At 38.3% G+C, this 19,827-nt stretch overlaps 2 protein-coding genes across 2 annotated transcripts in view; one reads left to right on the top strand and one right to left on the bottom strand.

The window, feature by feature from the left end:
• The window catches only part of CLVS1 (clavesin 1), a 156,087-nt gene extending 142,181 nt beyond the window's left edge, over positions 1–13,906 (top strand). The window contains exon 6 of the mRNA XM_040995019.1: positions 13,524–13,906. Within this exon, the coding sequence (XP_040850953.1) occupies positions 13,524–13,611 (88 nt within the window). The 3' untranslated portion in view covers positions 13,612–13,906. The remainder of the gene's footprint in view (positions 1–13,523) is intronic.
• Positions 13,907–14,573: 667 nt separating this feature from the next.
• LOC121165982 (aspartyl/asparaginyl beta-hydroxylase-like) overlaps positions 14,574–19,827 on the bottom strand; it is a 150,997-nt gene continuing 145,743 nt past the window's right edge. Inside the window, exon 21 of the mRNA XM_040995007.1 lies at positions 14,574–18,040. Coding sequence (XP_040850941.1) covers positions 17,890–18,040 — 151 coding nt within the window. The 3' untranslated portion in view covers positions 14,574–17,889. The remainder of the gene's footprint in view (positions 18,041–19,827) is intronic.

The raw sequence follows: 19,827 nt of genomic DNA, 5'->3' as shown, positions 1-19,827 counted from the left end.
CTCTTTAAAAAATGACATGAAAGTTATTAGATAAATAGTTCTAAGCTAGTGGAAAAGCATAGCGGGGTGTTTAGTAATTCTGAAAAACAGTACGTAACCATATAGTATTTGAGTTCCTTTTTATGTTTTTGGAAGCCTCCTTGTAGAAACATTTGAGTTTTAAGATATTCAAACTGTGACATCAGAGTTTTATGTCAAGCTTGTAAATGAGGATTGTTGAGCTTTGAGTATTTTATTGGTATCTTCTCAGCCTTACCTAGAATGTGCCTCTGGGTTCCTGTCATCATGATGATGGGCATAAACTGGCCTCCTTCCTTTGCCGCACGGCTGCTCAAATGGACCCCATGAGCTGCCAAGGATTACACCCAATCCCAGCTATTTGCTTCAGCTTTGTGATTTTGAGGCTACATTTACACTTTTCCTTTCTATTTGTCTTTATTTCAGTCACTTAACCTCAATAGACTCAGCCTCTTCAACTATAAGGTAGATGTAGGAGTCTATATGATCTTGGGGAATTGCTGTAGATTCAAATGGCAGCTGGTTAAGTCAGCAAACCCCAAAGTCCTTTAGAAAAATGTAACAAACACTTTCATTCTTTCCTTTGCAGAATATATATGAATTCATAGGAACAAAGAAAGGATGAGAATTTCCAGGAAAAGTTGGTTTAGTGAGGAAAATGGGTGCCTGGGTTTGACCTGCAAGATTGTCCAATTAATGTCCAATTTTATATGCCACAAAACACCAGGGAACATTCAAAAATCATATGTAGTAAACTGCATGTAGTCTACAGAAACCAAAGGAATAGAATGTGTGCTTCAAAAATGATCAAGTGGCCAATTCTATTGGCTGTCTGACATCCCAATTAAGATGAAAACTCAAAGGCTCCCATATAGGTGGGTGAAGTAAAACAGTAATGTAGTCCTCTGGGTTTTCACATGCCACTTCAAATACAAATGTCCTCTTCCCCATCACAACCAAACTTGACAAATTCATGTTCCTGTTCTCTTTCTCTGATCCTTGCCACCTCTGCTTCTGATCCTGCTTCCCTGTCATGCTCACCCATGAGTCCACACAACTCTTACCAAAGCCAGCACCAATGATCTTCAAGTCATTTTCTTTCTTTTTCTCTTACCCTCCTATTTTTTATTTTCCCTCCTTTATTGAAAATTGAGAGGCTACAATACTTCAAGTTACAAGCAAGGCTCCAGGAAGAAGGAAGAATTAGAAGATGTGGTATAAGGAATAATTGGTAAAACCAAACAGGTAAAATGGGCTAGGTCCAAGAACTTGGCTGAAAAGGTTCTTGCTTCCCGACAGAAGATAGGTCCCTTCACAGCAATAGGTGGCCTAAGCTGGTGAGCTACCACGGGCTCAGTGACTTCCAGTTCCCAAATCTAAAAGGGCAAGTCCTAAGGCTAAGATTGCAGCAGTTCGCAGGAATCTTTTTGGGTAAAGTGGTGGCAGAGGTGTATGGTTTAAAAAACTTTTTTTTTAAATTTTTTATTTGTCATGATACAGTTCCTTTGGCTCAGGGACTTCTCCTTCTATTCTTTCCTTACTCCTCCCACTGTTTTTCCTTATATTGTAACAATAGTTCAGTTTCTCAACAATAGTCATAAGTCTATCATTCTGCTATTTAAATGTATCCTGCCATTGTAGGTATAGAGGATGGTATAAAGTCCAGTGAAACTGTTAAATATATCTTGGTACTAGCAGGTTGGACTGGATTAAAACTTGTAGAGAATCAGAGAGGCCTGGGAATTCCCTAGGGGTGACATAGAAGGCAAGACTCAGTTTTAAGGGCCTTGAAGGGCAGTAATGATGCATTTACACTGATTGTCATGTATCTGGGTAGTGTGACTTGGCAATCCTCAGCTACACCAAGGCTGATTTAGAGAATTAGCACTATTGTGGTCGTCCACTGGCTAAAGAAGCTTAGCAACCAAGAGAAAGACTGAAATTTGTGACTATGCAAGCACATTTTGTAGAAAAGAAAGTGAAGTAGATAGTGGGCATTTGCATAGGGAGACCTAGGTGAGGATGGTGTATGGAGTTAGTAACAAGCATGAGTGAATGGCAAAGGCATAGCAGTCTCTCAGCCTGAACCCCCAGTCTGCAAGTTGACATGCAGGAAAGTGGATAAATGGTGGGAAAACGCCTGCAAGGATGTCAGTGGGAATGGAAGCAAGAACACAGGCACATGTTCAAGAACAAAGGGCCCAGCTTTGGAATGAGTCAATGGGACAGATGGGATATTTATGCTAAATTTTGTTTCTCGTGCTAATCTCAGAGACAGACCAAAAGTAAATGCCCAACCCATAATTTCTTGAATGAGGAGTGAATGAAACTAATAGGAGATATGCTTTTAAAAAAAAGGCTCATTTTAGGGCCGAATGAGATAGCACAGTGGTTAAAGTCCTCGCCTTGCATGCGCCAGGATCCCATATGGGCACAGGTTCTAATCCCTGCGGCCCTGCTTCCCATCCAGCTCCATACTTGTGGCCTGGGAAAGCAGTCAAGGATGGGCCAAATCCTTGGGACCCTGCACCCATGTGGGAGACCTAGAAAGAAGTTCCTGGCTCCTGGCTTCAGATTAGCTGAGCCCTGGCCATTGCAGTCACTTGGGGAGTGAATCATCAAATGGATGATCTTCCTCTTTGTCTCTCCTCCTCTCTGTATATCTGTCTTTCCAATTTAAAAAAAATTAAAATGAATCTTTCTTTTGAAGATTCTCACAATGCTGACACACAGCTTTACTGGATATTCATCTTGTGTAGGTGCATTTCCACTGAGGTCATACTAGCCCCTTGCCCCGGTCCTTCCCTTCATATCATCTGGATCATTTGCCTTTTGGGATCAGCAAGTTCCTAAACTTTCCATTTGTATACAGGATCATTGTCTGTGTCCATCCCCATCAGCTCTGGTTGTGGTCTTGTGCCTGGCACAAATCAGGATTTGATAAATATTTATTGATTTAATATGGCAAAATTTTGGCTTTTCCTACTTGTGTGCTGGCTATTACTTTAGAATTACTATGGAATGCATGGACAGACAACTGCTCAGTTGGAAACAGATCGCCAATTTCTATCTATTACATATGTGCCCTGAGATGGCAAAAGTTATTTTTCCTTCTTAATTAAGTTTTTACTCTATCTCACAACTTTTAAGGGAATACATGTGGCAACATGAATGTGTATTAAATGAGAAAAATGAGAAAGCAGCATGGCCTCAGTCATTTCAACTTTGAATTTATGAAATGCTTTCCATCCTCCAAATATTTCTCTGATACAAAAACGGGATTTCCTAATTGGAGAGCTATTCCCTGATGGGCTCTTTGTGACAGTCTAATTCTAATGAACTTGACTCCATTTGAAGCAGGTGGTGTAAACACCTGCAGTCATTTTCTGTGTTGCTATTTTAAGTTACAATTGGTAGCAGAAAAACCTTTCTAGAAAATTTCACGTGTTAGAAATGCATGATTGTAGAACCTCTGAACTGACAGAGACATACTTGGAGTGATTCATTCCATTCCCCTAGAGCTCAATAAGCCTGCACACACTAACTATTGAATGATTGGAAGACTAGTTGCCTGGTTCAGAACATAGTGTAGCTTTTATCAATCTTACTCTGCTGCCTGGAGTTCCTATGAAGAACTTGGGTACAACACACACATACTAATTCTAATCCTGAATGTTTTCACACTTCAAGTGTACTTGAGTGATTCTCTTTAAAAGCATGATTTGTCATTGCTCCATAACACCAAGAATGAATAGTTAGCCTAAATAATCTGCTTTGAAAAAATTTTCTTGGTTTGTTGTGTTCTCTGTGGTTTTCTCTGAGTTGGTAAACATGAGCCATCTCTGTTACCAGGTAAGGTAGAGAATCCATTGTTTATGTTCAGAAGGCTCATGTGTTCATTGTCCAGCAAGAGAGACTTATGCATTGTAGCTGGTAATCTTACCCATGGACTACTGACTGATGGTCAATAGCCAAAGTTTATTAACAACAAAGACTTCTAAAGAGTGAGGTTCATGTAGGCATAAGGATGGAGGGTCTAAAACAGGATCTGACTTACATGCTTGCAGGCAAGAGTGATCAACCAGTAGACAATGTGTTCTTCTTGCAGCTTACTGATTATTAAACAATATACACTAGAAGAAGCATTTCTCTTGTTCTGTTATCAAAGTTTGAGGATTAGCAAGTTCCTGTGCCCATGTTTTTGCATCCCAACTGCTTCAGGACTTTTTTGTGAGTTTCTGGATTGTTTTTACAGGAACACAGCTGATTATGGTTTCACACAGGCTAGATGCCTACTCATTTGTGTTCCTACACTTGGGGAGAGTGGAAAAATAATAAATACTACCACTCTAAACAATTTCTCCTTCAAAGAGCTCAATTCCTTTAATTTTTATTTTCTCTCTCATGACACTTTGGAAAACAGCAATATTTTGATACTAGATCCACAGTTAATTGTGAGATCAAACAAAAATCTGTGAATTTCTTAAAGGCTGTTTTATACCATGGAAAATGGAATGAACACTGCTTATCTCAAAAGATTAATGTGAGCAATAAACAAAGATACTTCAGCATACTTAGTACAGAACTTGTCATGTGGCAAATGCTCAGTAAGTGGCTATGGTTGTTGACACTGACGATGATAATAATCATATACAATTATCGGGAATGGAAATTCTTCAATAAATGATAATTATAAAAATATCTTTTAAAAGTATTCACTAGGCATGGCGCAGTAGCCTAGCGGCTAAAGTCCTCGCCTGGCATGTACCAGGATCCAATATAGGTTCCAGTTCATTTCCTGGCTGTTCCACTTTCCCTCTAGTTCCCTACCTGTGTCCTGGGAAAGCAGTAGAGGATGGCCCAAAGCCTTGGGACCCTGCACTCATATAGAGGCCCAGAAGGAGCTCCTGGCTCCTGGCTTCAGATTGGCTCAGCTCTGGCTGTTGCTGCCACTTGGAGAGTGAACCAGTGGACAGATGATCTTTCTCTCTGTATCTCCTCTGCATCTTCTTCTCTGAGTATATCTGCCTTTACAATAAAATAAACATATAGATAAATCTTTTTTTTTAAGTATGCACTGAAGTCTTCTTTTCTAAAAGTTTCAAACTGACTTCAGGTGTAACAAACAAGAGTCACAAGGTGCTGGTTAGAATGACCTCACATCTTTGGAGTTGCCCTGGTGACTGTAGATCGGACTGAGGGAGATGATGGTGTTACACTGCAACAGGAAATTGTGACTAGTGGATAGATCATTTACAGCAATACAATGCTCCAAACATACACTTAAATAACACAGGAAAGAAAGTTATTTGTAGCATCTAGTAACTTGGAACTAAGCTTTTAGAAACCTAAGAAACTAAGAAATACTTTCAGAATTTTTTTTTCTTTTTTACTTGTAAAACCTAGATGTATTTGGTTCTTAAGAAAGCTTTTCTATTTCTGGGCAAATTCTATCATTTTTTTCTGTTTGTTTGTTTTAATGAAAGGAGATAAGAACAGCTGTTGAGGTTGAGAAGTACTTTGACTAAGCAAATCAATTTAAAATATGTAATGTAGAATTTTGAAAAAAAAATAAAGTCTATTTTTAAGAACAAGTGATGATTACAAACCAGTCTGGTGTTGTTCATGGAAACACAGGGCTAAACATGTCATCCTGTTTAAGATTAGCATTCTGCATGGATCAGACAAGTTGAGTGATGCTCTCAGTAGGCACATGGTGAGTTAATGACACCCAGAGCAAGAACAGGGACCAGCTCTTAGCCTTGCACACCTCCACCAGTTTATTTTTGTGAGTCTCAGAAGGTGCTTGTGATGAATAAAAGGAAAACTATAGCTGTAACATAAATGTTTTACTACAACATTCAAAAGAGCCTATTTGTTTTCTTCTAAGCTTATTTTTTCTTTGGGAAATTGTTTTTTATTCAAGAAATGTATAATTTATTGAGTGTTGTTAAACTTGAAGGGGAAGTTACATTACACCACTCTACATGTTAAAAATAACAATTTGGCTTAGGTGCTATGACATCACAGAGGAGGGAAGCATAGACAGTGGCAGAGAAAGCTACCTGTTCTTCACCTACGCTAAAAATATAGGCAGTTGACTTCACCAAAAAAGTGAAAGAAAGAAAATTTGGTTGGAAAGGATAGTACGAGCAAGCACAGTGAGGGATGGAGAAGCAGAAAAACTGCTAATCTGTTCAGTTTTATTTAGAATATATTCTCAGTAAGAGATAAAAATTAAAGGTTCATTGCACCTGAACTAAAGACTAACAGATGAAGTATAACTCAATGACGTTTCTTTCTAGTTGGAATTCAGCATCAGCACTGACACCCAGAATCTGGCAGTCACATCATGTGACTCCGTGTGTCCATGTGAGAACGAAATGGAAAGGGCTTAGGTTGGTGATGGTCTGTGATGACAGTGACGTTCTGGAGTCTCTTTAACGTGTTCTACGTTTCTAAATGAAGATTGGATTGTTCTAGGCTTAACCCCTTGCATACTTAGGTAATAAGGTTCCAGACCAACTTCACAGAAGATAATTGTGAGCCACAAAACCAATTTTTTAAGTTGTCTGGCAACCACATTACACAGAGTGAAACAGGTAAAAATAATTTTAATACATCTTATGAGAGTCTTCATTAAACTTATGGAAATATGTATTATGAAAAACTTATGCAGGCATTTCAAAATTTTGACACCAAGATAAGCATGTTCAAATCTAGTTTCCTACAATCCTTTTTGGAGATTGCTTATATTGAACCCAATGTATCCCCCATATTGTGATTTCAGTTCACAATTTAAAGGAATATCTATGAGATATTGTACATTCTTTTTGTATGTTATGGTTTTTCTTCAAAATTTTGTTTTTTTAAGGTTTTATTTTTAAAGATTTATTTTTAAAATTTTTATTGGAAACCGACATATAGAGAGAGGAGGAGAGACAGAGAGGAAGACTTTCTGTCCATTGATTGACTACAAAAGTGGCTGCAATGGGCAAAGCTTTGCTGATCTGAAGCCAGGAGCCTAAAGCCTCTTCCGGGTCTCCCACATGAGTGTAGGGTTGCAAGGCTTTGAGCTGTCCTTGACTACTGTCCCAGGCCACAAGCAGGAAGCTGGATGGGAAGTGGGTCTGCTGGGATTAGAACCAGCGACCATATGGGATCCTCGTGTTTGCAGGGTGAGGACTTTAGTCACAAGGTTATGCTGCTGGGCCTTACAGAAGGTTTTTAAAAAGGAGTGTGTCTATGACCTTTGCAACCTCTCTCAGGTCAGTGTAGTCTAGTTTTGAATCCTCAGTGGGCATGTATAATTGAGGCTCCATGTAGAAACACTTTAATGGAAGTGTCTATCTTTATTTAAAGTGGTCTGTATTCTCCAGGGTCTTTCTTCCAAGTCATGAATAGTCAGTGCTCAGACCCATCACATTTCAACAGATACTCATTATAGATTAAAATATAAGTTATAGCATATATAAGCAGGAGCTCTGAGTTGAATATTTGGCTTATTCTAAAAATAATTTACACTGAAAATAGAATTTTTGTTAGTTTCTTTATATTTACAGCTCAGTAAGTTATGCAAAATTTATTGTCAGAATAGAAAAAGATTTTTTTTTATTTGTTCACTTTGATATAGAAGACATTTGCTGCTTTATGTGGGAAATTCTTAGGGTTGCCCTTTTTATTTTTTGAAAGACTTATTTATCTGGTTCAGTCAATATTAATTGTTCCCAGTGAACACAATTTTGCCGCCTGCTCAGATGATTCTGAATTGTAAAGGTTTTACAGCTGAACAGAAAAAAAAAAATCTTGAAAATATTGATTAAGTTATTTTATCAAGAAGACTATTGAAAGTAATACAATTGAAAGAAAACTCATTTTGTTTTCAGCAGTTGAAAACGAATAAGAAAATATTTTTGAAAGTTCTTGGAAAAAATGGAGTCTAAAGCTATGTTTATCTGGGCACAAAATTTTTGAAATCCATGCATGATTTCTTCATAGTATCTACTTTCCAAATTTTGAAGATACCCTCATATGTATGAATTTCAAAACTTTTTTCAACAGAACTAACCTACCTTTTAATTTCATTTTCATGTGCCTTTTGCCTTTCAGTACATTGCATTGAAAGCTACATAAGTGATTGTTCAGCAGATGGAAATTTCTGTTTTATTTCTGAAAATACATAACGTGTATAAAGTAAGGCTATAAGATTACCTTTTATGTAAAATTGTTTCATCACTCATTTACATTTTCAAAAAGATTAATCATCAATTTTGAAATGTCTTTCATTTACTATCAGACCACATCATATATCAGTACACACAATTATCTTAAGTTTTATAATAAGCTTGAATTTAAGTCATTCCTTATAGTTAACTAATTTACGTAGCCCGCACTGGAATACATATATATATATTTTTTTAAAGATTTATTTTTATTATTTTTTTATTGGAAAGGTGGATATACAGAGAGGAGAGACAGAGAGGAAGATCTTCTGTCCGATGATTCACTCCACAAGTGAGCGCAACGGATCGATACTATGCCGATCCGAAGCCAGGAGCCTTTTCCGGGTCTCCCACGCGGGTGCAGGTTCCCAAAGCTTTGGGCTGTCCTCGACTGCTTTCCTGGGCCACAGGCAGGGAGCTGGAAGGGAAGCGGGGCTGCTGGGATTAGAACCGGCGCCCATATGGGATCCCGGGCGTGCAAGGCGAGGACCTTTAACCACTTGCGCCACCGCGCCGGGCCCAGAATACATATTTTATGTGCATCAATTCAAACCCCCTGATTTGTTTACTGTGGTGTCCTCATTGTATACATGAGAAGACAGAATTTCCCAAAGATCACTAAAAAGAAAGTGAAGTCCTCATTCAAGTACAATTTTGGAAATCACCTGGAGAATTTCCCTGACACCTGAAGTTACTGGGAGTGGGGGAGGGGAAGCCTTCTTCACATTCCTTAAAGATACTTGAATAAAATACACATTCTGCTAACAAACTTTTTTTTTCACCTTTCAAATCACCTTTACTGTGGTTGCAATGACACAACAAACTTTCTTAAGTTTTATCTGTTCCCATTTGAAGTCTCAGCTTGTCATTTTAAACTGCCTTCACTATGAAACTGCTATATAAGAACATTATAAAATACAAACCAGAAGCTAAACTAATTCTCTTTATAGTATTCAGATTAGTTAAAACAACATTGATTATAAGGATGAAGGAGCTAATTTGCAAACACTTAATTCCTTTTCTAATGAAGGATGGCACAAGGTGACAAACAACATTAACACTAAGTTTCAAGCATTAGTTGTCCAACACTAATTAACTGTGGGAAAGTTATTTCCCAAAAGTAATTCTGACCCACAGATTCATAGCTAATCCTTATGTAATAGTCCTCGCAGGAAGGTAAACAATAGCCTACGAGGGCATGTGACAGTGTTCAGAGTTTAGTGGACTACAAGACTGGATTCCTTAGAAGTGAGGCAAAGTATTAGTTTCATTCTCTTCCTCCAAATGACATTAAATACTCACAGTATCAATATTTCCTCTGCAAATATCACACTTAAGTATATCATATATAAAAACAGTCTATCCTTAGTATCTTTGCTAGGCAATCTACAGCTAATGCTTACTATATACATAGCAGGAGTATGAGATACAATAGGATTTTTCACTGATTTCATTCAGAGTAATCACGTGCCAACAAACTTCTATACGGACTCACAATTTTGTGCTATTTCACAAGGCCATGTCTGTTGTTGTTGATTTCAGTAAATAATTCCAGAGCTATTTAGTACTTTTTGATTAAGTGATGAGATTGTTCCCTAGAAAATGAATCAACAGAGTCTGGTTCAAATGAGCATTTGAGAACTGAAATACTCCTGAGGTTCTGATGGCCCTGGTTCTATGATTCTTGTTGAATGCTTGTGCTTAGAGAGAAGTCTTGGGGTCCCAATGGCATTTATGTAGTTACAGTGTGTGATAACACTCAAGGGACAGAAGCACACAGAGATCATCATCTTCTGAGTTAAGGTAGCTAAAAACAGTTGAGACAAACTTCTCATGCCAGTTGTAGCTGTAGGTGAATGCTTTTCCATTTTCAGCTCGTTTTTCCCTGGAACTTAATTGCCCATTGGCATCAGTGAAAGTTAAATGAAAGTCATACATGACACAAAGTGGAGTGAGTTCCAAGTCTGGTGGAATAAAAGGGTTGAGAGAGAAAGCAGGAACAAGTGAGAGTTGTTGAAGAGGGTTGATAGCAGGAAAGCAAAATGTGGCTATCAACCTAGAATGAAGCCTGATACACCACTGAATTAATGATGGGTCAAATAATAGAAATCACTCCCCTGCTTGTCCTTGGGTTAAGCTGGCTTTCGGGGTTGGAAAGCCAGATCCAAGAGAAATGCTTCTTTTAGCTCAAGTGTTAAGCTTCTTGTGAGAGGCAAACCCTCTGATTGGAGAGATTGCCACCAAGACGGATCTGGATAACAAAGTCCCCCCCGCCCCCAACAAGTAGTTTCTCCCTGGTGAATGTATGAAAACTACAACTCTGGAGCACACTGGAACTATTAGGAACATTGTTTAACAGAGAGCATTGATGAGTTTTCCTAGAAAGTATTTTTACTCAACTGGCAAAGGGCAAGATTTAAGAAAGCTTTTCTTTTAGCTTAGATTTTTACTATAATTTTTTTTAAAGCAACACATTTACTTTCTATTTTTTGTAAATGAGTTTTGAATACTTCACAATATAGTATGTTGCAGGTAAATAAAATTATTTTATGTTGAAAGGAAAGACATCATAGTCAACTTCTTAAATACAGAAATGTAGACTGGTGGTGGGGAGCGGAAGCATCATGTTTGGTTTCTCATGCTAGAAATTCTCCTATTGCTATTTGCCATTCAATGAAGAAAAACAATTTGCTGGGATAGCAGCCAGAATTCTGAGCATCATCTAGTAAAAAAAAATTGTGTTGATTTCAATTTGACGCCATGCGGAAAGTACAAGGAACACAGGTTCTTGAACAAGGATGGTGAATGATCTCACCGTGTGGAAGACTAATCCTTCATTTGTCTACTTTCACAGTGAACACAGTCCATCCCCAAAGCTGCCTCTCCTGTTGGGTAAAGGGGCACTGGCCACAACAATTCCACGTCTGTGGCCCTTGGTTAGCTAAGTGAAGCAGTAACTGACGAAAGAATGAAGGTTGTTCCACACTTTCTCATGGACTGTGGTGTAGCGTTGAAGATACTCAAAAACGTTTCCTACCTGGGTAATTTGAATGATTGTTGCAAAACCCCATTATATGAGAATTGTTGAGTTTTCCCCATAATGTCTATCAAAATAGGGAAAAGAAAAGTTTGGAGTGAGGTCTGAAAACTTATCAAAATCAAAGAAAATATTTTTGTATAAGTAAAAAAAAAACACTTCAGGACCCAAAAAGATATATCAGAAGTATGTGGCAAATTAAAAAGACAAAATTTAGTATTTATGCACATTCAAAAAGGAAGTGAAATGAATTAACACCAACATTTGCACATATAGCCAAATTTTACATTACCCATGTGGCTATCAAAGCCTGAGTGAAGCTAATAAACTTTTAGAGGGCCTAACAGAAGTGTACAAAAACAAATAAACAAAAAACAATGAAGTCAAGCAATTATTTTACCCTGATCTTAAGTTACCCTGGCTTTTCCAAGGGCAACCTACCTTGCTAATAAAGAAACCAAGGCTCGTGTGGTTTGTTGCAAAATGAAGTTGACTACATGAAAGCTGAGAAATGTAGTGGGAGGTCCCTAAAAACACCTGGCCACCAGTACCTATGCCTTCCATTCTCTCTTGGGCCGATTGAGTACAGGCAGCTCTGTCCAGGTGCTGCAATGGAAGTGCTCTGTCGGGGTGGGCAAATTTGCTCCTAATATTGGTTGTTTTAATGCTTGCTGAACGTTTAGTTTTGTTGTTGTTGTTCTTTATATAAACCTACACCCATATTCCACATACACAAGAAAAGACAGAATAGACAGAAAAGAAAGAGATTCCTAAAAAATATGTCAAGGGGCTGGACTTCTTTTGCCCCATCCCAGCACTGAGTCCATTTCATGTTCAAAGGATTGACTTGGTCTCTAATGTTGGATGTTTGGCTGGGTGGAAATATAAAGCATAGCTAATTGCCATGAAGCAATTGTACTGATTGTAATCCTCATGCTTTTTATAGTTCATAAATATTCTGAAAGGAGCCAAGAAAATTAGTGTTATGGCGTGGAAGGAACGCTAAATATTTCAGCTAAATAAGGCTGGGACTTCTGTTTTGCTCAGGATCGGAGTACAGTGACAATAAAGCTGCCTGATAGCCACTCTGATATCAGTCACTGTCTGATAGCACTTGTGTTGCTTTTTTACTTGATAGTTTTGGTCCCTCAGTTGTTTTGTCATCTACAAAATGCAGACATTAAGAGTGCCATCTTAAGTCATCTTATGAGAATGTCATAAGTTAATACATATAACTGATCTGCGAGAATACTAATGCACACATGAGTACTACAGTTAATATATGTGATTGTGTTTGATAATCTGCCTAAAGTGCTTTAAAAATGAAAAAAATTGTTATACTTTCAGTGACTGATTATTAGAACAAAAACATGTGTTCTAAAATCTGCAAGGGAGAATGTAGAGGGTAGTCAGGGAAAGAGCGATTGCCAGTTTCTAGCACTGCTCCTGGTAGTCACATGGACAGAATCTGATTCTCTCAATGACATGTGACAGCACACATAGTAAATGTCATCAAGCAGGAAAGCTACCTGTGTTAACAGCTGGTCTTCAATACACCGAGCCAAGGCTGAAGAAACCAAACTGACACAAGTATGACTCAAAACCCACATGTACACATTGATATAAATAATGCATTCATTAGACAGTGCACAGTTTATCAAAACTATCTAGTGCAAGTGCATCCTACAGCTTCATATTTATGAAGACACTCTTATCAGGATGGTCCAAGGGTTCAGAGAAGCCAGTTTAAGTTCAGTCATATAGACTTTTGGGATGAACAGGGTTTGGGCTGCAAGTCTAATGAATCAACCATTTACTCAAATATGTAAATTCTGATTATTTGAACAACCAATTTAATCATGTTGCTAATATTTTGAATATTTTTAAGTATATGAACATCACTGTATATTTACTACACATGTAGCTTTTATAATTCTTTTGCTGTAAACTGGAAAATGATTGCAAGCTGTTGTAATCATTAAAATGTAAAAGCACACATCAGAAACTAAAGATTACTTCTATTGTTATTGTAATAATTATGACAAAAGTGTTCCACATATTTTAACTATGATTCTGCCAAACACTTTCTATCATTAGTTCTAATCCTTATCAACAGCTGTAAGAGAGGATTCTAGAGAGTTTTTCAAGCTAATGCTCTGATGATGGGACACAATGATATAAATAAGTATCTTGATGAAAAAGATGAATAGTTTGTAATTGTGTCTTTTTCTCTGGCCCCTCTCTAGATCACAGTCTGTGGTTGAAGCTGGGACCCTGAAACATGAAGAGAAGGGAGAGAATGAGAACACTCAGCCACTCCTGGCTCTGGACTGAGCCATGAGCCACCCTGATGCTCCTGCACACTGGCCTTCAGTGGTATCAACCACCGAGGAAGCATGTGTGTGATTGACGCACAGACATGTGCCATCCGCTTGACTTGAGGCCCTGCACTCCTGACCCCAGCAATGACTCTCACCAGCTGTTAGTCTGAGCAGCCAAAGTTGGATAAAGTTTCTTTTTTCACTGAGGGGATGGAGCATGAAGCAATGCAGTTATGTAAAAAAAGATAGCTCTCCCCAAATACATATGGTATTAAAAGAACTGAAACAATGAAAAACTCCACTTGATGTACACACATTAGAACAAGGATTTTTCTGAGGGCTTGTACAGGGACTCTCCAGTTTTTGCAATATAAGATCAAGTATGTTTCCAAGTAAAAACAGCAGAGTTAAACTGTTGCCGGTCAGATGGTCAAGTTTAATGCAGTGCCAAGTCCCAAGACAATAGTAATTTCCATCCTTATTGAATTATTTTCTCTGACTTCATCACCAGCATTGAATTGTTCTGCCTAAGAGCATGTTCTCATAGGTCTGGCTATTTGCAATTTGCTTATATTGATGTCCCGAAAAAATGATTTTGATGTCCTATCTTTCATCAGGCCTCCAGCTTAAGAGATCTGCGTAATTTGGAATGCAATTATTTCATCTTAGCAACATTGATTTCCCACAGATAGCTGGAGAACCCATTAGTCCAGTGTGTGTGTGTGTGTGTGTGAGCAGAGAAGAGGTGTCTCACTGAAAACACACAACAAATACATTTGAATTGCCTCACTTGGTTCACTACAGCAAAGAAAAGAGCTACCAAGCCACTGAACTCCCCACATTCCTAAAATCATCACAGGTGTGAAGAAAGGGCCTGGCTGTTGCTAGGAAGACTGATATTCAATCACGGAGGAAGATACCTTGAAGGATGTAAACATACAGACACTGAGATCAGAGAAGACAAGGAATGCAAGATAAAATGCCAAAGATCTTTTATTTCTTTATCTACTCCGTAGAAAAGGAGTTCCCAACTACCCATTCCAAGTAAATCAGATATAAAATAAACAGATGTAATAGGATATAATACCTTGCTTGTTCCAATGTTTTCAAGACCAATGCAAATTGCTTGTTTGCCCAGACATCTACCTGACATGAGCATTTCTTATTATGATCAATTGGCGATCACTGTAAAAACAAACAAAAAAAACAAATTGGTTGATAACGCACAGTAAAATTTGACTTCCTGTTTTAAGTATTTGGGAGTACTAATTTGTGAACTGAAAAATTCAAAAGAAAAAATGTGGTGTAATTGGCCACAATTACCTGCAATAGATAATAAGTTTAACCTTATGTTGCATTTCTTTCTGATGTTTCATTTCTTCCTACTGGTAAAGAATAACAACAGAATTCATTTTTACATTCCACAATTCAAGAAATAATATTGAAACACAATGCAAAATATTTCTCAAGCACTTGCATTATAGTATCAATAAAATCAATTCATTTTGTATAGACATTTCAAGCCACAAAACAGTAATACTGAAATAATTCCACCAACGCAGTGACTGAAACACTTGCCTCATAAGACAAAGGTAAGAAACAAAGAATTAAGGTGAATTAGAAAACCCATCTTGCACTTTGGTTTACAAAACAGGTGTGGAATCCAAGTACTTAAAATCTTATTGGAATCAATTATTGCCAACCCTTTGCAACAGTAATAATATCTGTGGCGTTTCCACTGACAATATTTAGAACCTTACTGTAGTGACCTGATTTTAAATACCATATATTTGCTTAGTTAAGAGCTAGTTTTCCTCTATCCCATAATTTCATTAAATGAATGTAAGGTGATGGTTCAGCAATGATGGATTACAGTTTGTATCTCTTTTATGTGTATGCACTATACTGATGAGAACCAAAATCAACAGTGACGCAAATGTCACTCCATGAGCACCAGATCGTGCTGCCCTTTGTCAGTCATTTCCTCTGTTCAATAAATACTGATGGACACAAATAATGTATTATTTTTCATGAGTTTTCTTTTCTCTTCTGCATTTTGGTATTTGACAGTTTTTCTGCCGTGCTTCTGCATCTATTTTTGTGGGATTTTTGTACACTGGCAAAACAGAAAGAACAGGATAAATATTTTGCATACTCTTCTACTGGAAGCCACTATCTGTAAGGTCAAGAGTTCAGTATTAAGGAATTTTTTCCTTAAAAGATTTACTCATTTGAAACTCAGAGTTTTTGATAGCATGAGAGACATAGAGATCTTCCATCTCTGCTTAACTCCGGAGATGGTTGCAGTGCCCTGGGTTGACCACGCTGAAGCCTGCAGGTTCATCTGGGTCTTGAACATGGATGGCATGGATCCAAACAATGGAACCGTCCCAGCTAACTTTCTCAGGCCATTAAATGAGTTGCATGAGAAGTGGAGCAGATGGGACATGGACTGGTACCCATAGGGAATGCCAGTGCTATAGGTGCCATTCTTGTTACATCACAACACTGGCACAGAAGGGATTTCTTTTTTTAAAAGATGTATTTACTTATTTGAAAGGCAGAATTATAGGGGTGGGGGAGGGAGAGAGAGACAGAGAAAAGAAAGAGAGAGAGATCTTCCATCTGTAGATTGAATCCCAAATGGCCACATCAGCCAGGGCTGGACCAGGCCTTAGACAAGAATTAAGAGCTTCATGCAGGACTCCCATACAGGTGCTCACTTGGGTCATCATTCACTGCTTTCCCAAGCACATTAACAGGGAGTTAGATCAGAAGTGGAACAGCTGGGATGAACCAATGTCGACATAGGATGCTGGTATCACAGGTGATGGCTTAATGCACGATGCCACAATGCAAGCCCATGAAATCTTCTTTGAATGAGATCAGGGAAGTCTCCTTCGTAAAATCTCCTTCGTAAAGTCTCCTTGTAAAGAAAAGAAAGCACAGGTGTATTTTTCTACCTGTGAACAAAATCAAGTGACCTATATGCCATTTTGGCAGTATTTTTGTTCATCATGGCTTAGGATTCAGTGCCTGAACATCATCACATTCTTATAACAAGCATTTCTGGTTAGCCTGCATTTTAAAAACACAAAATCAAAATTTTGGTATTATAGTGAATCAATGACTTGGTTATTGGGGAAATGAATAGGTTGAGTCCATTTTCAACTCTGATTTCTAGGTCACTGCACTTTCAAAGTGGTGTTCCAAAGGCAAACCAAAAGCTCCTTAAGCCAGGGGGAAGAGTCTTCTAAGCATGTTCAAAGAGAAGAGCAGTCTCCACCCCTTATACTTAGCATAGATATTGCAGCATCCAAAGCGACCTTCCGTTCTATCCTTAATATTTTTACAAAATTTTGGGGGTTGAACTGTCTCTCAGAGCTGGATAGTAGGTAGACGCTCTGGGTTCCCGGCCTCTCCTCACAGACAGCAAAAAAGTCAGGATCCTCTAGCAGTACCTATCTGCCAAGTCCTCAATGAACATACTTCTCCAAATGTTTATCCTTACAAACAAGGCCTCATACTTGGTGTTATAAAACTTCTACTTAGTATTTTGATATGTCTCTTTAAAAATGATCTCATATTCTATCCCAATGCAAAAATTCCCCTTAGAACAATGATTTTGATAATATTTCTACCATTAACACAATGAGGTAAAATTACAAGACTCAATGTGGATAATAGGTAGGGATCAGGATAGTTCGTGGGCATTGATGTAATTGTGTTCTCTTTTGTATTAGGAAAATAACATTGCCTAATTCATGAGCGCCTTTTACTAAAAGAATTGAAAGAGGGAAATTGGAGTTCACCGGGAGACGTTATCATGAAGCAGCTAAAGTATTTACACAGTTTGTCATTGCAATCAACAAAATGTAGTGGTGTGTGAAGACAAAACAGTTTAGCAATCCTAGAAAAATACAGTTGCATAGAAAAATTATGAACTAAAGCCATATATTCACAGTTTATACACATATTCTCATAATATGCAGATTTTGACCTGTTATTCTACATGGAAAAAATATCTTTGGCTGGCAATGCAGACGCTGTCAAGTGTTCATCTTAGTACAGGCATACGATCAGTGCTGTCAGGAGATGATACAGCAGCGTGTTCCCTAAATGAATGACAATGAGACAAATCCTCTTTCGTGACTTCAAAACTTAGGAGGAGGCACAGAATTTCTCAGGGGATGAAGAACCTTAGTGTTCAAATCTCATTCCTCACACCCAAAGAGACGAAGCCAAACAAGACAGCTTCTCTGTAGAGAGTCCCAAGCTGGATGAATTGCTGCTAAATTGCAGGAAGGCTGCGTCTCTGATGTGGGGTGAGCTCTGGGTGCCACACATCCACGATGAAAATCAGCCGGAAAGACGAGGCGTCCTGCCACACCTCGTGCTCAAAGGAATCATCGAAGATGAACACCTTGCCTTCTTCCCACGTCCTGCAACACAGAGACAGGTTTGTGAGTCTAGCTTTGTGTGGGTCAGCTGGCTGAGGATCAATTCCCGTTCCCATGCAGGAAGCCCTTTCTAGGAAAACCTTTGGGATCCAACCAGGTCACCAGAACACCAAGCCAAAATTTATTTCTTCTAGGGCAACCAAGACAGGATTTCAGGATTCTTAGCGATACACATTGTATTTTCATGGTTTTGCACTGAAGATACACAAAGGACAGGGGGTTGATTATAAGTGCATACTTGTAGGATCCCACTGATTCTGGCTCTAACCCAAGGAAGGGCTAGTTTAATCAGGCAGGCATTCAAACGTATTCTATGGTAGCTCCCACAACAAAAACTTCCCAGATAGTGACTCCATGGCCCTTCCTGACCAGGAAACAGAGATCTTAGTGCCCCTGGGGACACCTGGCAGGAGAAGGTGCATCATCAAATGATTTTCCTTTCAGTCCCAAGTTCTATTCTGTGGAAGTGAGTCTTTGCTTAAACTTTGTGATGAGAAAGTATGTAATCAAATGATGTGTTTTCAAGCTATTATACGGTTAGGGAAAATGCTCAGAGTGGGAAGGATTTGGTATATTTTTAGTGTCATTTGCTATGCAAGTGGGTTATCCATGGGATATTTTAAGTCAACTTTTCAAAACACCCCATAGAGCCTCCAGTGTTACGTCCTAAGAGATCTGGATGGTGAGTTAGATCTAAATATAGTCTAAACAAAGCAATCTTACACAGGAGGTTGCTTCATCATGCTTTTCAAATCCAAAGAAAGCTCGTTAATTATGCCAATGCTTCCTACCGTTAATATATATATAATATATAAATACATGTATATATATTTATTTATACATATAATTATCAATATCTTAAATGTTAGGTTATAGTTTTAAAATAAAATTTCCCCTATATATTAAGATTACACTTAAGCACTTGAAATTTTACATCCTGAATTAATAAATAGTTGCAACTATGGCATCAATATACTGGCTTGACTTCAAGCTAGCATCTTGTCATGAAGACAAGGAAAATAATTGGTGTCTTTTAATGTTCCATACTTGGTGATTAATCAATGTAAATTGAACAAGACTACAGATTGCAGGGCTTCTTGGTCTGGGCTGGAGCACTCTGTGTTGGACGTGCTATCCTGTGCAGTGTCAGGATGGCAGTAGCATCTATGGTCTCTACTCATTAGACAGCAGAAGGACCTGCCCATCAGTGTAACAGAAATGTTTCCAGTCATTGCCGAGTGCCCAGAGAATGGGCAGGATATGTGTAAAATCACTCCAGTGGTGAATAAGCGACATAATGAGTGACTCTCACAATACATTTCCAGTTTACTCAAAGTAACTGATAAAGCACTTTATATTTACAAATTAAAAGCTCAGTAAACCATTACTTCTGCTACTCACTCATCCAATCCTGTGCACTGACTATTCATGACTTGGAAGAAAGACCCTGGAGAATACAGACCACTTTAAATAAAGATAGACACTTCCATTAAAGTGTTTCTACATGGAGCCTCAATTATACAGGTCTTGATGTTCTTAGTCGGATTAAGCAAAGTCAGTGGGTGCCCCAGACAAGCCTACAACACAGGCAGATTGTAAGAAGGGAAAAGTACAACTGTGTTTACAGTAGCCCTATTCACAGCAGCCCAAAGGTGTAAGCAACCCATGTGCCCATGAATGAATCATGGAAAACCAAATGTGGTATATTCACACAATGGGAAGGAAGGAAATCTTGAGATATGTTCAAACCTGGATGAACCCCAAGGACA

This window comes from Ochotona curzoniae, unplaced genomic scaffold, assembly GCF_017591425.1.
Source record: "Ochotona curzoniae isolate NIBS_2020 unplaced genomic scaffold, NIBS_Ocur_1.0 contig_1071, whole genome shotgun sequence".
In the NCBI taxonomy this organism is placed as follows: Eukaryota; Metazoa; Chordata; class Mammalia; order Lagomorpha; family Ochotonidae; genus Ochotona; species Ochotona curzoniae.
This window is presented reverse-complemented; position numbering and strand designations above follow the sequence as displayed.